This window comes from Mastigoproctus giganteus, chromosome 13, assembly GCF_048544385.1.
Source record: "Mastigoproctus giganteus isolate SK-2022 chromosome 13, ASM4854438v1, whole genome shotgun sequence".
Lineage (NCBI taxonomy): Eukaryota > Metazoa > Arthropoda > Arachnida > Uropygi > Thelyphonidae > Mastigoproctus > Mastigoproctus giganteus.
Window position 1 is genome coordinate 10,588,686 of NC_143587.1, and position 16,899 is coordinate 10,605,584.

Here is a 16,899-nt window from a genome sequence, read left to right on the forward strand (position 1 = left end):
GTCATGAGATAAAGGCTTCATTGGAGAAGAGACAATCACCAAGTTGTGATCTGAGGTGCCTAAAGGACCACTCACTTTGACGTGTACTTAGAATGGTTGTTTATGAGAAAAAGATCAAGCATGTTGGCTGTATGGTTAGGATTGTCCTGGATTCTTGTAGGTAAATGAACAATATGTGCAAGGTCATTAGTAATTGCAAAAGGCTCAGCATCTCGACCAGCTGGGTCGGTTTGACTAGAAAATGGAAGCCAGCTGGAGTTGTGTGCATTAAAATCACCAAGGAAAATTAATTCACTGTTAGGAAAGTTGGACTAGAGAAAGTCAAGTTGCAAAGAGAGGAAGTCAAAGAGCTCATGTGATTAGTGGAGTTGGGAAAATGGTAGAGACAACAGTTGAATTTGACATAATGTGGTAGAGAGATTTTAAGCCAGAGAAGATTGAAATGAGGAGATTACAAATTACCAAATCTTTGACAGGAAATATCGGAATGGACATATGCACAAGTACCACCTTTAAGGCAAAAGGAATCATACAGCGAATAATTTGGGCAACTGAGATGAGCAGTAGTTGAATCAACGGATAACTGAGGTTCTGTCAAAAAAAACACATGGGGTTTGGCAGACTGCAAGTAGAAATGGACATCGTTGAGATTAGAATTGAGACCACATATGTTTGTGAAATGAACTAGGAAGTGTTTGGGAGGTTTAGATCATTTTGCAGCATATCTCAGAGAATGTCTGTGACAACCTCAAGGACCAAGTGACTGTTGAGTTTGTCACATCTCAGGTGAAACAGAAGCTTATGGCAGATATAAGCTTGTCTGTAATCAAATCACAAAGGAGATTAGGCAGGCTAAGACAAATTAAGAGAAATCTTTGGCAAAGGATGCAAAGAAAAACCGAAAGACTTCTTTACTTATGTAAACTCTAGAAGGAAAGGGATGAATCAGATTGGACCACTTAACATAGATGGGTTGTCTATTGATGATCATGCTCAGGTAGCTGATAAACTGAATAAGTCCTCATTGTTCACACATGAGGAGTTATTCAATGAGGGAAACGAGAAGTTTGTTAAACTGTAACAGAGAGCTAAATGATTTTGTAATAATTGAGAGTAAAGTGGAGGAAAAATTGTTGAAGTTAATCTTACGGAAAGCACCTGGGATGGATTGGATCTATCCAGTTATATTAAAGGAGGCAGCAAAGGAAGCAAGAAAACCCTCAGCCATAATTATGAGCTTCCTTGGACTCAGGAGAGGTCCCCATGAATTGCAGAGGTGTGCAAATGTATCAGCAATTCACAAAGGAGGGTCAAAAGTTGACACAAGTATCTATAGTAGACCTGTTAGTTTAACTTTGTGTTTTGGGGAAAATAATGGAGTCACTGGTTAAAGATGCATTGCAGGATCATCTAGACAAGACTGCAGTAATAGTTAAGACAGTATCGGTTTGTTAAAGGAAGTCTTGTCTGACCAATTTTATTGGATACTATGATACGGTCACAAAGGAACTGAATGTCAAAAATAATTTTGATATCATATACTTGGATTTTAGGAAAGCTTTTGATACTGTTGCACATGGAAGACTGCTGTACAAATTGGAGAGGTATGTCATTAAGGGTAAGTTGCTATAATGAATAAAGGGATGGTTGAGTGGGAGACGACAGAGAGTGGTAATCAATGGACACTGCTCTTCATGGACAAATGTTATTTAGTGGAGTTCCTCAGGGTTCGGTGCTGGGTCCATTGTTGTTTTGTGTATTCACCAATGATATTGATGAAGGTATATCAGGATTAATGTCAAAGTTTGTAGATGATACAAAGGTTGGCAGGGTTGTTAATGACATTAAAGACAGTATGCTACTCCAACTGGATCTAGATAAGTTGGGCAAATGGACTGAGAAGTAGCAACTGAAGTTTAACATCAACATATGCAAAGTACTGTATATGGGTAGCAATCACCCAAGAGAAACGTACCAACTGTGTGGTACTATACTCAGGGAAGTGGAAAGTGAAAAAGACCTGGTAATTGTACAGTCAAATATAAAATTCGCTGAGCAGTGCAGATGGGCTGCCAGGGCAGGTCATGGAGTCTTGTCAATGATATATAGCAATTTTTCTAGCAGGGACAGGGAAATGATTATCCCTTCCCTGTCCCTGAATGATATTGGTGAATGATATTGATGAATAGGTCTGAAGGCCTCATTTTAGGAAGGATGTAGAGTTGCTAGAACGAGTACAAAGAAGGGGAACAAGATTGGTGAGGGAAACAAAATGGGTGCTCTTACCAAGAAAGGCTTAAGTTCTGCAAACTGCAGTACCTGGAGAGTAGGCACCTGTGAGGTGATCTGATTGAGGTGTATAAGACCTTGAATGGGTTGAGCAAGCATAATGCTGATGGAATTCTTCCTCTTGCTTAGATGAAGAATCTGAGGGGGCATAGATTCAAACTGAGGAAAGATTGTAGAATAGATGTGCGGAAATGTGCCTTTAGCCAGCGGGAAGTTGATTGGTGGAACAGACTTCCACCTTTTGTTGTGGAAGTTGATAGACTAAATAAATTTAAGGGTGAGCTGGACAGGCATTCAGAACAATTTTTTTTTTTTTTTTTTTGTTTTTTGGCTGATGCTGCATAAGCTTGCTTCCTTGCATCATGTCCCTCTGCTAATGCTAACTATTATTGAATTTTTTTAGCACTAATTCCCTATGTCTATTTACAGCTTGGGTGCATGTGTAAATAGTAACATATGTTGATATGAATATGCTCTGCACTACACTCCACAGCATTGACCACACGTGCAAACTTATGGGCACTCTACGCTGACCATAACCATGTCTGTGTTTTTCAATTTGTATGGTGTTGACAAAGTGAATTCTTTTGTTCTTGGTAAGTATCTCCTTTTATTAAATAATATGATAATCTTATAAATTATTTTTGTCTACTATTGATGCTGTCCTGTAGTTAAAATTTGTTTATATACATAACAGAAAAGTTGGGGAGGGATCAGATAGAGAATACAAAATGTAGAAAACCGTTTGTCTATTTATGCTTTTTTTATTACCGGCAATAAAGTGAAATAAGCTAAAAAATTGGTGTGTTCAAGGGGTGGTGACATGCATTCCATAACTTCTCCTACCCAAATGTCAACCTCACCTTCTCAGGGCGAACTGACCCGTTTCCACAGACGAGGCTCTGGCAACTGAGTCACAGCGGTATAACTGTCCCATAACATACAGAGGAAATGATGTACCTGAAGCCTGTCTAGAGGCTATAAGGTGGCAGCCCCACCACTAGACTTACCCCACGAAAGGCTGGTAACCTATCTGGAGGACATTCTAAATACTCAAAATAAGCTCAAGGGAAAAAACTTGAAGATCTCAAGGGTAACGACTTGGGCAATGGATATAGCACTATGATTAAGGAACTTAAAGTAGCAACTTGGAATGTTAGGGGATTAAATCACAAATTAGATGAACTGACCAATGAACTAGAAAATAGAAATATTGACATAGTAGTCATTACTGAAACAAAGGATCCAAAGAAATAGGTAACTTCATAATGATATACTCCAGCATACCAAGCGAAATGTGGGCATCATCGGGAGTTGCTGTTATAATAAAGAAAGAATGGGAAAACAAAATATTAGACTACTCTTGGATATCACCCAGAATATTGAAATTAAGACAAAAAATTCTATCTTATACAATAACAATCATTGGCATCTACGCACCAGTAGAAGGCAACAATGATGAAACCGCAGAATTTTATGATGAATTACAACAGATCATAGACCAAACTAACAAGCAGGAGATTTTAGTGCAAGGGTGCTCAATCAGTAAACAAATGTATAAGAAAATAATGTATACAAATGTACAAATGATCAGAAGGCGAACCCATGGTCAACAATAATGAAAGATGCCTGATAGACTTCTGGATTTTTAATCAACTTAAAATTTACATATACTTTTTTCAGACACAAGAATATCCATAAATTCAAATGGGAAGCAAGAAACACAAAGTCTATAATAGATTATATTATCATTAATGAAAATTTAAATGACAAAATTAGAGACACTAGAGTATTCAGAGGAAGTGAAATAGACAGTGATCACTACCTAGTAGAAAGCACTTTTCAAAATAAAAAGAAATTATCTTAATAAAAAGAAGAAAATACCAACAAAAACTACTAAGAAATTAAAAATACATTTGTTGGAAGATGAAAGCACTAAATTCCTGTATAAAAGTCGATTGAAAAACTCAAATCAGACGAAAGTGATAATGTTGAGGAAATCTGGTCAAACATGAAAAAATCAATTCTGGGAGCTGCTGAAGAAAGTCTTGGATATAAACCTATAAAAAATAAAAACTGGCTAAGAACTTGGAATGAAGAATTGAAACAAACAATCAATGAGAAAAAAAAAGACGTATAAACTGTTCCTACAAACTAAAGACCTACATCTACACATAAAACATAAAAAGCTTAGAGCAGAAGTCAGAAAACTACCAGAAGAATCCGACAAGATGACTGGGATAAATTTGTTAAATCTTTAGAACGTGATATCACAGGCCCACAGAGAATAGGTTTTAAAATTTTTATGAAATTACAACATTTCCCAGCAGAATGGAAGCAACACTATTCCAAACTATGGTATAACCAGGCACTAGGGAATTGGAAGATGAATCTGTGGTAACCAAAGATGAAGAAAATATAACAATGGAAGAACTAGAGTTAATATCACAAAAATCAAAAAACCAAAAAAGCCCAGGCATAGACAATTTGAATGTGGAACTATTTAAATATGGGGGCACCTTACTAAAAACACACTACTAAAATTATTTAGCATCATATGGCATAAGCAACAGATACCCAAAGATTGGGAAACAGGAATAGTAATCAATTTACACAAAAAAGGCTCCAGAAATAACCCTAACAACTACAGAGGGATAACACTGCTGTCAACTGCTGCAAAGCTATACTCTTAATATACAAAAGAATAAACTTAATAAATACAGTAAACAATTCTTAGAAGAAGAACAATGTGGGTTTAGAAAAGGGAGAAGCACAATAGATGCTATTTTCTCACTACAACAAATTTTGGAGAAAAGAAGAGAATTCAATCTACCAACATTTCTGCTGTTTATTGATTATGAAAAAGCATATGACAATGTAAACCAAGAAAAACTTTGGCAGATTCTACATGAAGAAAATATCCCAACCCAACTCTAGAAAGCAATCCAAAGCCTATATAAAAACTCAAAAGTCTGTATAAAATATTCTAATGGCCAACTATCAGACACAATTAACACCAATAAAGGAGTCAGACAAGGATGTGGACTATCACCAAATTTATTCAATATCTACATCAATAAAATTCTTAAAGAATGGAAACAAACAATTAACAACGGAATACAGTTGAACAACAGGAATAAAATCCAAACTATATTATATGCTGATGATCAAGTTATAATTGCAAAATCCGAAGATGAACTACAGATAGCAGCAAATAAACTTAATAAAATAGGTAAAAAGTACAAGATGAAAATCTTCACCTCAAAAACAAAATCAATGGGATTATGTGTAAAAAACATACAAAGAGTCAAAATTGTTATTGATGATAAAATAATAGAACAAATATCTGACTTCACCTATTTGGGAAATTTAATATCAAATGAAGGGAAAGACATCCACACTAAACTACAAAAATATAATAAAATGAATGGAATGATTAAACGCCACTTCGGTTGTTGTTGTTGTTGTTTGTTTTACGGTGCAATGGCAGCTAAAAACCATTATGCGCCAAACAATGGTAGGATGCCACTTCGGAAAACAAATGACAACTGAAACAAAATTACAACTGCACAACATCACTTCAAAACCAGCCCTCTTCTACAGCTGTGAAACTTGGGTCATAAATAAGAAAGATGCACACAAACTAGAAGCAGCATAAATGAGATTTTTAAGACCATTATTAGGCTTTACAAGACTAGAGCACCAAAAAAATTTAGATATCCGCAAGAAATTAAAAATATATAACATAACAAATAACATAAAACTGTATCAAGAAAAATGGATCAGCCACATAGAAAGAATGAATCCAGACTGGATCCCAAAATTAGCCTTTAACTACAAACCTACAGGCAAGAGAGATGTTGGTCGACCAAGACAACGATGGCGAGATCAAGACCACCTCCAAGAGCTACAACGGAACAGGTCTTAAAAGACCTAAGCCAGACCAAGTCCATGATGATGAAACTAAAAAATCAATTTTTTATGTTTGCTAAATTACTTCTTTTGCATTCAAAATTACGAACTTATTTGTCAACTGTCAACATATCAGCACGCGATTTCTCCGAATTGTAAAATCCCATTATAAGGAATTCAAAGAGACCAGGAAATTTTTTTCGTAATACTGAAATTTCCTTACTTCGAAATTAGAAATAAAACTGTTAATTCTAGTTTATTAAACATATGTAATGAATGCAGATTTTGATTATACACATAAGAAATATAAAAATTAGTTTGTTTCAAATCAGTACATTGCTTATTATACTTGAAATTTCTCCATCTTTCAGAATTGTCAATAAGGTAGTGGGCAAACTGCTGCACAAAATTTATTTTTCAACTTGTTCGATAATTTTTATTTTTTATTAAGAATAAACTGCTTTTTTTACAATCATTTTCACATGTTTTCATGTATTCACTGCAGTTCGATTTCAACTAACCAAAGGATATCAAAAACTTAAAAGCTTCATTGTAATGGGTGCCTCATTGTAACATCTTATTTTTATTGGTTTCTAGCACCCTGATTTAAGATCCATGTAGGTTTTATAATGAACTGAAAAACATTTTATAACTCTATGATTTTTTTGCATCAATAATTTTCAGTTCGTTATAAAAATTACAAGAATAGCAGATTCTGCCATAAAAATATTTGTTATATTGAAAATTTCCTTATAGTTTTTTGATATAAGGAAATAAATAAATAAAATAATATTAGATGTTGAAATTCATCTAATATTATTTCTTATGGATTTATAAGGGACCATATGGCAAAGGAAAATTCCATGAAGCTGCTGCTGCAAGTGGGCAGAAAACACCGAAGAAACTGAAACCTGCTCCAAGTCACACGAGGGAGGTAGTACGAAAAGTGCAATCACTTGTTGTCGGTGAAAATCCAAAAACCCAAAGAGCTATAGCATCGTGTGTGGGAACCTCTCAGTCAACCGTTTGTCGCATAATCAACAAAAATTTGACTGGAGAAGAAGCACAAGGCCCACATACACCACCTAGGAGAAAGGCACATTGCAGAGAGGCAGGACAATGCTCAAAAACTCTACAAAAAATATCTGGCAACTGAATGGTGGAAATTCGCAGCAACACTGGATGAAGTGTGGGTATACCTCTCCGACTGCAACAAAATTTGGACAATTTGGACAGGGTGACAAGGCCTTTCCAACGTGGGCACGCAGTGCAAGGAAAGTTTTGGCCGAGGTTTTATGGTTGTAGCCGGTTTTTGTTATCACTGCAAATTTCAGTTGTGTAGAGTCGCTAAAAACGTGAAAGTCAACTCAGTGTATTACCAGACTGAAGTTCTATAGCCGTTGTTTGAAAGTGAAATACCCACACTGTACGGTTCTGACACTGAAAACGTCTGGGTGCACCAGGATAAGGCGTCCAGCCACACGTCACATTCCACACACGCTTTTTTGCGGAGAATGGAAGCGGCTACAGGTATTCATTTAATCCCGTTTGAAGATATACCTGTTAAATCACCTGATGCCACACCCATAGATTTTTACACATTTGGACTTTTGAAAAGATCTCTTGAAAACCACCACCACAGAACTGCTGAAGGTTTGTGGAAAATCTGCCAGCAGGAATGGGACAAGATCAACTTGGCAGTTTTGCAACGTGCTTTACTTCAATGGAAATTGCGATGCTGTGCAATAGACCACAAGCAGGAAAAACAAATAGATCACAACCGGTGGCAACGGCACAGAATTTCATAGTTTTAAAGGACTGTCAAAGTTGTTATCAAGAGGCTGAATCGACCCTCCGTATTTTGTATCCTAAAAATTCAACTGGATGTTAAGTTTAGTAATACATATTATAATGGAAAAAATGGATAACTTTAAAATTGTTCCAAAAACCTGGTTGGTATATTCATCTTCCAAAGACTATGCATTTTGTTTCTGTTGCAAATTATTTTCAAAAACAGATTTATGAGATTCAGGTGATAGTTCTGTGTCGACTGTTTACAATAATTGGAGAAATCTATCCAATGCTCTTCACACAGATGAAAACAAACACTGATCACATGAAACAACGGTGTGACTTTAGAAAGAATCTTTCAAATAAAACCAAACTGATGCACAAAATGAAAGCTTATGTGAAATGGAGAAAAAACTTGGACATATCTAGAAACGTTGAGCAGATGGGCTGAGAGGTGGAAACTGAAGTTTAACATTGACAAATGTAAGGTACTGCATATGAGTAGCAGTAACCCCACAGTAACATATCAACTGTGTGGTACTACACTCAGGGTAGTGGAGAATGAAAAAGACCTGGGGAGGGGTAATTGTGCAGGCAGATATGAAGTTTTCTGAGCAGTGCGACAGTCTGCAAGAGTAGTTTATGGTATCTTGTCAATGATATACAGGAATTTTTCTAGCAGGGATAAGAATGTGATTATCCCCTTGTACAAGGCAATGGTCAGGCCACACCTTGATGAATGAGATACAGGTCTGGAGGCCCCATTTTAGGAAGGTTGTAGAGCTGCTGGAATGAGTACAGACAAGGGCAAAACGAGATTGATGAATGGAACAAAGGATTGTGCTTATGAAGAAAGGCTTAAGTTCTGCAAATTGCAGTGTCTTATGTTTAACTTCAACAATTTCTGCTCCACTTTGCTCTCTGTTATTACAAAATCGTTTAGCTCCCTGCCAGAGTATGATAAACTTCTAGCATTCCCCTCCCTGAATATTTCCTCATGTGTGAATATATATGCAAAATACTCATTCAGTTTGTCAGCTGCCTAAGCAGGATTATCAACAGTTAAACCATCGATATCAAGTGGATCAATATGATTCATCCCCTTCCTTCTAGAGGTTACATAAGTAAAGAATTCTTTGATGTTTTTTCTTTATATCTTTTGCCAAGGATTTCTAGTAATCCACCTTCACTTGTCTAACCTCCTTTGTGACTTGATTACAGACCAGCTTTTATCTACCATAGGCTTCTATGTCACCTGACAGTTTATATGCATCCCATGCATTTTCCTTCTCTGCCACAAGTCTCATTAGTTTATCTGACATCCATTTAGGCCTAAACCTTGAAAATTATTTCTTAGTCGGTATGAAAAGCATAGTTAGCTTCCTAGATTAATTTTTAAGATATCACCTTGAACATTGTATTGTACTACTGATCATTTCATCATTCATAACCTTGTTTTGTCATTCATGGTGTAGTGTTTCTCAGTCTCTAATAACTGACTGACAATTAAGGCAACCTTTACTAATTTACTAACAGGAGAGGATGTATTTCGGCTTTTATTTGTAGACTTTATTGGCAACACAATTTAAGAGTTGCCATCACATACATTTTTCTTGAAAATAAATCTTTAATGATATTAGTTTTCATAAATTAAGTTTTTTTATTAATCTTTATCAAATTAATCTTTCTAAATTGAAAGAGAGGGTGTCATCCCTGGACCATATATCATATGCAGTGTGTTGGAAATAAAAACCTGCAGAAAAGTTGGTTTTTTTATGAATAATTATAGCAAACTCTTACAAGTTCAGTTGTTTATTATAACCGTACTTGTTAATGAAAATATGAAATTTGATGTTTTATAATTTTTCTACAAAAAGAAAAAGATGGAGAAACCTATTATAAAAATACTGATAAAAACTATGTTAAGATGGTGAAAGAGAGGGAAAATGGTCAAATAGAGTCATAAATGCCATTCTCTGCAGTAAATCAGGAGAGTTGGCAGCCATATAAATATATTTTAGAAATGACCAGAGTTTATGTTCATGGTTCCTTTATAAGCAAACCAATCAGCTTATTAAATAGAGCAATCTCAACATACATGGAAGAGCCTGCAAAAATCTTAAATGACAAGTCTCTACTTCTTCATCTACAGGAACAGTAAAGGGCCCAAGGCGTTGACCACGATTTGTTGGCACCATCTTTACATGGACATCTCTATTACCTGATGCCCTCACTCCATCAAGAAGGGAAGCCAACAATGCATCTCTACAAAACAACAAAAAAATAAAATAAAAAATAAATAAACAAAATAATTAAGAAAAGAAAAGCAGTATTTAAAAGAATTTACACAATATTTAGTGTTCCTCATTTTGCTTTTTCTTTAGTAAAATGTCTTCAACAAATGGAAATATCTTACCTTTCAGTTGATGTGTACTTGCTAATTTGTCCTTTTACATATTCTATACTGAAATATTGAGGATTTTCAGAACTTCTGACTAAGGCAAAAATCTGAAATGTTGATAAAATCAGAGATAAAAAGATAAAACCATTATTATAGTTTTAACAATTCGAAACATTTCATTTCTTTTTAAATCAAATAATATCAAACTGAATCTAAATGAATTTAGTAACAAATAACAGCATTATTAAAGAGTGTGCAAAACAATGAATATCAAAAGAGATTATTCTAAAACTGATAATTGGATATGAATTTTTTTTTAATTTAACTCGTGAATTTTTTTTTTAACTACTCTTTATATTAAGTCGGCTTTACAGATAATTTAAAAAATGGAGAATGGTGTCCTATTTTCAATGAACTTTACAACTAATAAATACTACTTCAGATTTTAAAGAATCAACATTTCAAGAAATAAATGTGCTGAAATAAATGCATGGTTTCACAAGAGTCAGATATTGTTAGTGACTCTACTGTCGGGGAAACAAATTATATTGTGGAAAAAAGATAGGTGGAATAGGACCAGAGTATGTCCACCAGGAGCAAAAGTTGATCTCATTGTAGATATCATCTTTGCTTCGATATCACAGCAGATATCATCTTTTAAAAGCACAAAAGGTGATACTGTTGTACACGTTGGAACTAATGACATTAACAGCAGATCTGTGGAATTACTTAAGTACAGAGCAATGTCTAAAAAAAAAGTTGCCACATAGTTAAATTTGAATGTGTTTGCAATTCTGCCCAAACATGATAGGGGAGAGAGAGAGAGAGAGTATATGAAGGAAACCCTGTCAATCAATTCAACCCTGGAAAAACTGTACAAGGCTCATGGGGTAGAATTTTTCTCAGCATGGTCTGTGGTTATTAACAGGAGACTGCTTCTACAGGGATAGGATACACTTAAATCAAAAGGGTGCAAGAATATTTGCTAATGCTATCGAGGCAGCATTAGGCAGAAAACCACTAGGGGGGGGATATGCAGACTAATAGATTAACAAATGCTGCAGGCAGAGGTCAAATTCATTCTTGCATTGCTTCTATTGGAACATGCAGCAAAATAGGAAGCAAGGCCTGCTGTGAATCAACACAGAACAAATAAATACATGGGTTATGTTAGGGTAACTAAAGGTAAGAACAAGTGCATGTATACCAAATACTACAAGCATAGCAAATAAATTTGACGAATTTGAGGTGCTGGTCAAGTCAGCAAATGCAGACATTTGAGAGCATCAAAAACACAGTGTCACTCAGATATAAGGGATGCAGAATTTGAATATGAGGAGTACAATGTGTATAGAAAGGATAGTGTACAGTGTTGCTTCAAGAAGCATTAGCCCCCACCAAACTCCACATAGCATACTCTGACAGTAAAACTCTATAATAGTGCAGTTTATATAGTGAAGTCTGTTGTTCCTCTGGCCATTTAGAAGTAGGGCCTATTGGGACCCCACATTTCCCATCCACCACCCCGCATAGGCAAGCCAGGTGTAGTAAAGAGTCAAGTAGTTTCTGGTTGGAGCAAACCATGGATGACACCAAGCTTACCAGGAAGGGCCCTGGAGTAAAAAATAAATAAAAAAAAATGCTGAAAACTCTTTTTGTTGGAAAGGGAGGGCAAGGATTATAGTTCCAGTGTTGGAAAAAAGGGGATGAATAAAGGAGGTGGATGATGGGAAGACTTTTCACCTAGAACTAGGAAATTAAGAAACACAGGGGAGCCCACCATCAATGGGGGGGTGAGGGAGCTGTCAAAGGCAGAAAGAGATTTGTAGTGTGGTCCACCTTGCGCAACATTTAGGATGGAGGTAGGGAAGGGAAATGGGTAATGAAGGGGGAGTAAAGTCATAAGACCAAAGTGCCCGATGTGGGAGATCGCACTAAACAGACAGCACGTCTCTGTTTGAAATTACACACTTGTCAGACCATTTGCAGCCATTGTCAACAGGTTTCATGCCATTCCTCAAAGGAGAGGAGGCACATCATCATGGCAGGAGGGTTTCCTAGTAGGTTTCTCCACTGCATTCTAATTGGGAGGAGGGACCTGTACAACTACACACTCTACATGATGTACTTTGCCCAACTGCACATGTGTCATACTTAAATTACAAACTTTACTTTTTTTTTTGTACTGAAAAAACAATGAGAGTAGGATTGTGTTATAGGCCTAATGATATTGAGGAGTGCAAAGACCAACTATATTGAGAAACAGAATGGGCCAATAAATCAGAATGTCTAATAATAGGGGATAACTTTCTAGATATTGACTTGGACTTGCAGGCTGGTCATTCACACACTAGCAAGATTTTGTGGATTTATTGGATGACTCTTTTCTACAGTAGAATGTTAGAGAGGCAACTAAAGAGTAATATTATTTATCTGATTATCAGCAGTGATAATTCATACATTAAGAATTTACAGATAAAAAACCAATAAGTGGCAGTGATCACGGTGTACTGATGTGGGATTTACTTAAGGATGTACCTACCATCAAGGGTAAAAGGAAGGGGTTTTGCTTCCATAATTAGGTGACTACAGTGGTCTCAAACAGTTTAAATTCTATGAAGTGTGACCAACTGATGATGTTCCATCGGCAAATTCTAAATGGGAAACATTCAAAGATATAATCATGGAAGCATTTAAGAAAATAATCATAGGCTTTTCATACCAACTAAGAAATACTGTTCAAGGCTTAGACATAAATGGATATCAGATGAACTAATGAGAATCATGGCAGAGAAGAAAAATGCATGGGGTGCATATAAATTGTCAAGTGATACAAAAGCATATGATAGATATATTTTTTTTTGATTTGGTAGTTGTTGGCGCATCGGCTTCTGTGGCCATATTGCACCTCCCAAGGTTTTTTGCAGTACTTTGATCCAAGCCCGAGGCGGGAATCGAACCCGCGACCTTTGGGTTGCCGGGCAGGTACTTTACCCACTCGGCTAGCCCGGTCGGCTCAATATGATAGATATAAACCAGTCTGTAATCAAGTCACAAAAGAGGTTAGGCATGCTAAGCCAGGTGAGAATCTGACAAATGATGCAAAAAAAAAAAAAAAAAAAGCAAAGACTTCTTACGTAAATACTAGAAGGAAGGAGGTGCATGACATCCCCTTCCTTCTAATGTTGATGATCCTGCTCAGGCTGCTGATAAACTGCATAAGTATTTTGCATCTACATTAACACATGAGGAATTCTTTAGGGAAGTGGAAACCAGACATTTATCAAACTCTAACAGGCAGCTAAATGATTTTGTATTAACTAAGAGTAAAGAGGAAGAAGAAACTGTTGCAGTTAAACATAAAAAAGGCACTTGGAGTGGATTGGATCTATCCACTTAAATTAAGGGACACAGCTAAGGAGGTATGCAAACTGTTAATCATAATTATGAAAGCACCTCTGAATTCAGGAGAAATCCCTGCAGACTGGTGATGTGCAAATGCATTCCCAATTCACAAAGGAGGAACAAAGGGTAACACAAATAATTACAGACCTGTTAGCCTAAATTCTGTTCCAGGGAAAATAATGGAGTCACTAGTTATAAAAGTAATGCAGAACCATCAAGACAGGAGTGCAGTTATAACTGAAACATAACATGGTTTTATGAAGGGGAAATCTTGTCTGACCAATGAGTGGACACTATGACACAGTCACAAAGGAACTATAGGTAAAAAATAATTTTGATATCATATACTTGGATTTCAGGAAAGCCTTTGATACTGTTGCACATACAAGACTGCTGTATAAACTGTAACATTACAGTTTAGTGCTACTACTGGTAATGACTAGAATCATCTAAATACCTTCCATAGTGTGCGATACAGGGTAGAAAAGTAATTTGAATCAAAAGGGACTATAAAGCACAAGGCGTCAAATGTATACGTTCAATCGTTGAGAGATAGAGCTCTGATATAAGGCTGCTCAGGCTTAATCCCAATGGGAAACCAAAAATTTGTTTGTGTACTTTGTCTCGAAAGGTGATATATAGGAAATTAAAATCTTACTTGGCTTCAACTAAGAGTTTAATTAAGTGAAAAATTTCCTTAATAGGAAGCTTTGTATAATTAATCGGTATCGTATTATTATTTAACATATCCCAAAGAATATCTAATGTGTATTCAACTTTTACATTCATATATAATGAGGTAATATCTAGTGAGTATAAATTATCATTACCACAAGGCATGTGTAGACAGACAATACGATTTGGGATTAAGAACTACGATATACTATTTAATAATCTTAAGGACTGTAGACTTGGCAGTAATCATAATTTATTCTCACTAAATTATATAAATAATTTAGTGAGAATAAAAAACAATGTAAACGTTGAATACACATTAGATATTCTTTGGAATATGTTAAATAATAACACAATACCGATTAATTATACAAAACTTCCTATTAAGGAAATTTTTCACTTAATTGAACTGTTATTGAAGCCAACTATATCACCTTTCGAGAGTATATAATACGTGGTAGAAAAGTAATTCGAATCAAAAGGGACTATGAAGCCAAGTCAAATGTATACGTTCAATCGTTGACAGATAGATCTCCGATATAAGGCCACTCAAGCTTAATCCCATTGGCAAACCAAAACTTTGTTTGTATACTTTGTCTCGAAAGGTGATACAATTGGCTTCAACTAAGAGTTTAATTAAGTGAAAAATTTCCTTAATACTTAATTTTTCACGTAATGATAATTTATTCTCACTAGATGTTACCTCGTTATATACGAATGTAAATGTTGAATACACATTAGATATTCTTTGGGATATATTAAATAATAACTTGATACCGATTAATTATACAAAGCTTCCTATTACGGAAATTTTTCACTTAATTAAACTGTTAGTTGAAGCCAACTATATCACATTTCGAGACGAAGTATACAAACAAATTTTTGGTTTGCCAATGGGATTATGCCTGAGCGGCCTTATATCGGAGATCTATCTCTAACGATTGAGGGTACACATTTGATGCCTTTCCTACCCGGTATCACATACTATGAGTGGTATTCAAACAATGTTCAAGTCCTTAATGATAGTAGCACTATCCAAGACATTTTACAGTCATTTAATAATATTCACTCTGGACTCAAATTTACATTGGAGAGGGAGAATATTAATACTAAGTCATTAAATTTTCTAAATTTCACGCTTACTCAGGAAAAATTCACGCTTACTCAGGACACAAATAAAATCCAATTTAACATCTAATGCAAACCTACAAACACAGGTATGCTTCTGCATTATAACAGCTATCACCCATTCACCTACAAAAGATTGATTATCTTTAATCAATTTCTCAATACTTATAAATATTCAATGACGGAATCTGCTTTGGGCTCAGAAATACAAATATTAGCCATCAGTTCTTAGACAGGGGTTACAATAGACTTGCTACAACAGACAGAATTAGGGTACAAACTAAGGACAGAATACAAACAAATACACCAACCAACAAGAGTATATCAAAAAATACTTTATTTCTGACCTATATGTTGAACAGTGACACAAACTTATTCTTTAAAGATACCGAATTTAAAATTGTAGCCAGGCCAATACGGAAATTACACACTATTATTATTATTATTATCATCGAGGGAATCACCAAGAAAAAGAAGAATGATGATATCCACCTCAGGATATCATCATTCTTCCATGAGGAGTTATTCAGAGAGGGGGGAATACCAGAGGTGAGTTAAACTCGGGCAGTGAGTTGGATGATTTTGTAATAACTGAGAGGAAAGTGCAGGAGAAATTGTCGAAGATACACATAAAAAAGGCACCCAGGGTGGACGAGATCTATCCGTGTTATATTAAAGGAGGCAGCAAAGGAAGTAAGCAAACCCTTAGTCATAATTATGAGAGCTTCATTGGACTCAGGGAAGGTACCCATGGACTGGAGATGTGCAAATGTGACCCCAATTCACAAAGGCGGATCAAAGGGTAACACAAGTAATTATAGACCTGTTAGTTTAACTTCTGTTCAAGGAAATTAATGGAGGCACTGGTTAAAGAAGCACTGCAAGATCATCTAGACAAGACTTCAGTTATAGATCGGACACAGCATGGTTTTGTTAAGGGAAAGTCTTGCCTGTGCAATTTGATTGGATACTATGATGTGGTCATAAAGGAACTGAATGCGGGGAATAACTTGGATATCATATATTTTGATCTTAGAAAGGCTTTTGATACTGTTGCACATGGAAGACTGCTGCACAAATTGGAGCTGTGTGGCATTGGTGGCAAATTGCTGCTATGGATAAAGGGATGGTTGAGTGGGAGAAGACAGAGTAGTAATCAATGGACACTGCTCTTCGTGGACTAATGTTATTAGTGGAGTCCATCAGGGTTCAGCGTTGGGTATATTGTTGTTTTATGTATTTATAAATGATATTGATGATGGTATATCAGGCTTAATGTCTAAGTTTGCAGACGATAC

At 35.7% G+C, this 16,899-nt stretch overlaps 1 protein-coding gene across 1 annotated transcript in view; it reads right to left on the reverse strand.

Moving 5' to 3' along the window:
- The window catches only part of Rme-8 (receptor mediated endocytosis 8), a 699,549-nt gene that overhangs the window by 582,399 nt on the left and 100,251 nt on the right, over window positions 1-16,899 (reverse strand). The window contains exons 10-11 of the mRNA XM_090387774.1: window positions 10,409-10,500; window positions 10,091-10,257 (exon numbers count right to left, since the gene is read on the reverse strand). Of these exons, the coding sequence (XP_090243900.1) occupies window positions 10,091-10,257; window positions 10,409-10,500 (259 nt within the window). The remainder of the gene's footprint in view (window positions 1-10,090; window positions 10,258-10,408; window positions 10,501-16,899) is intronic.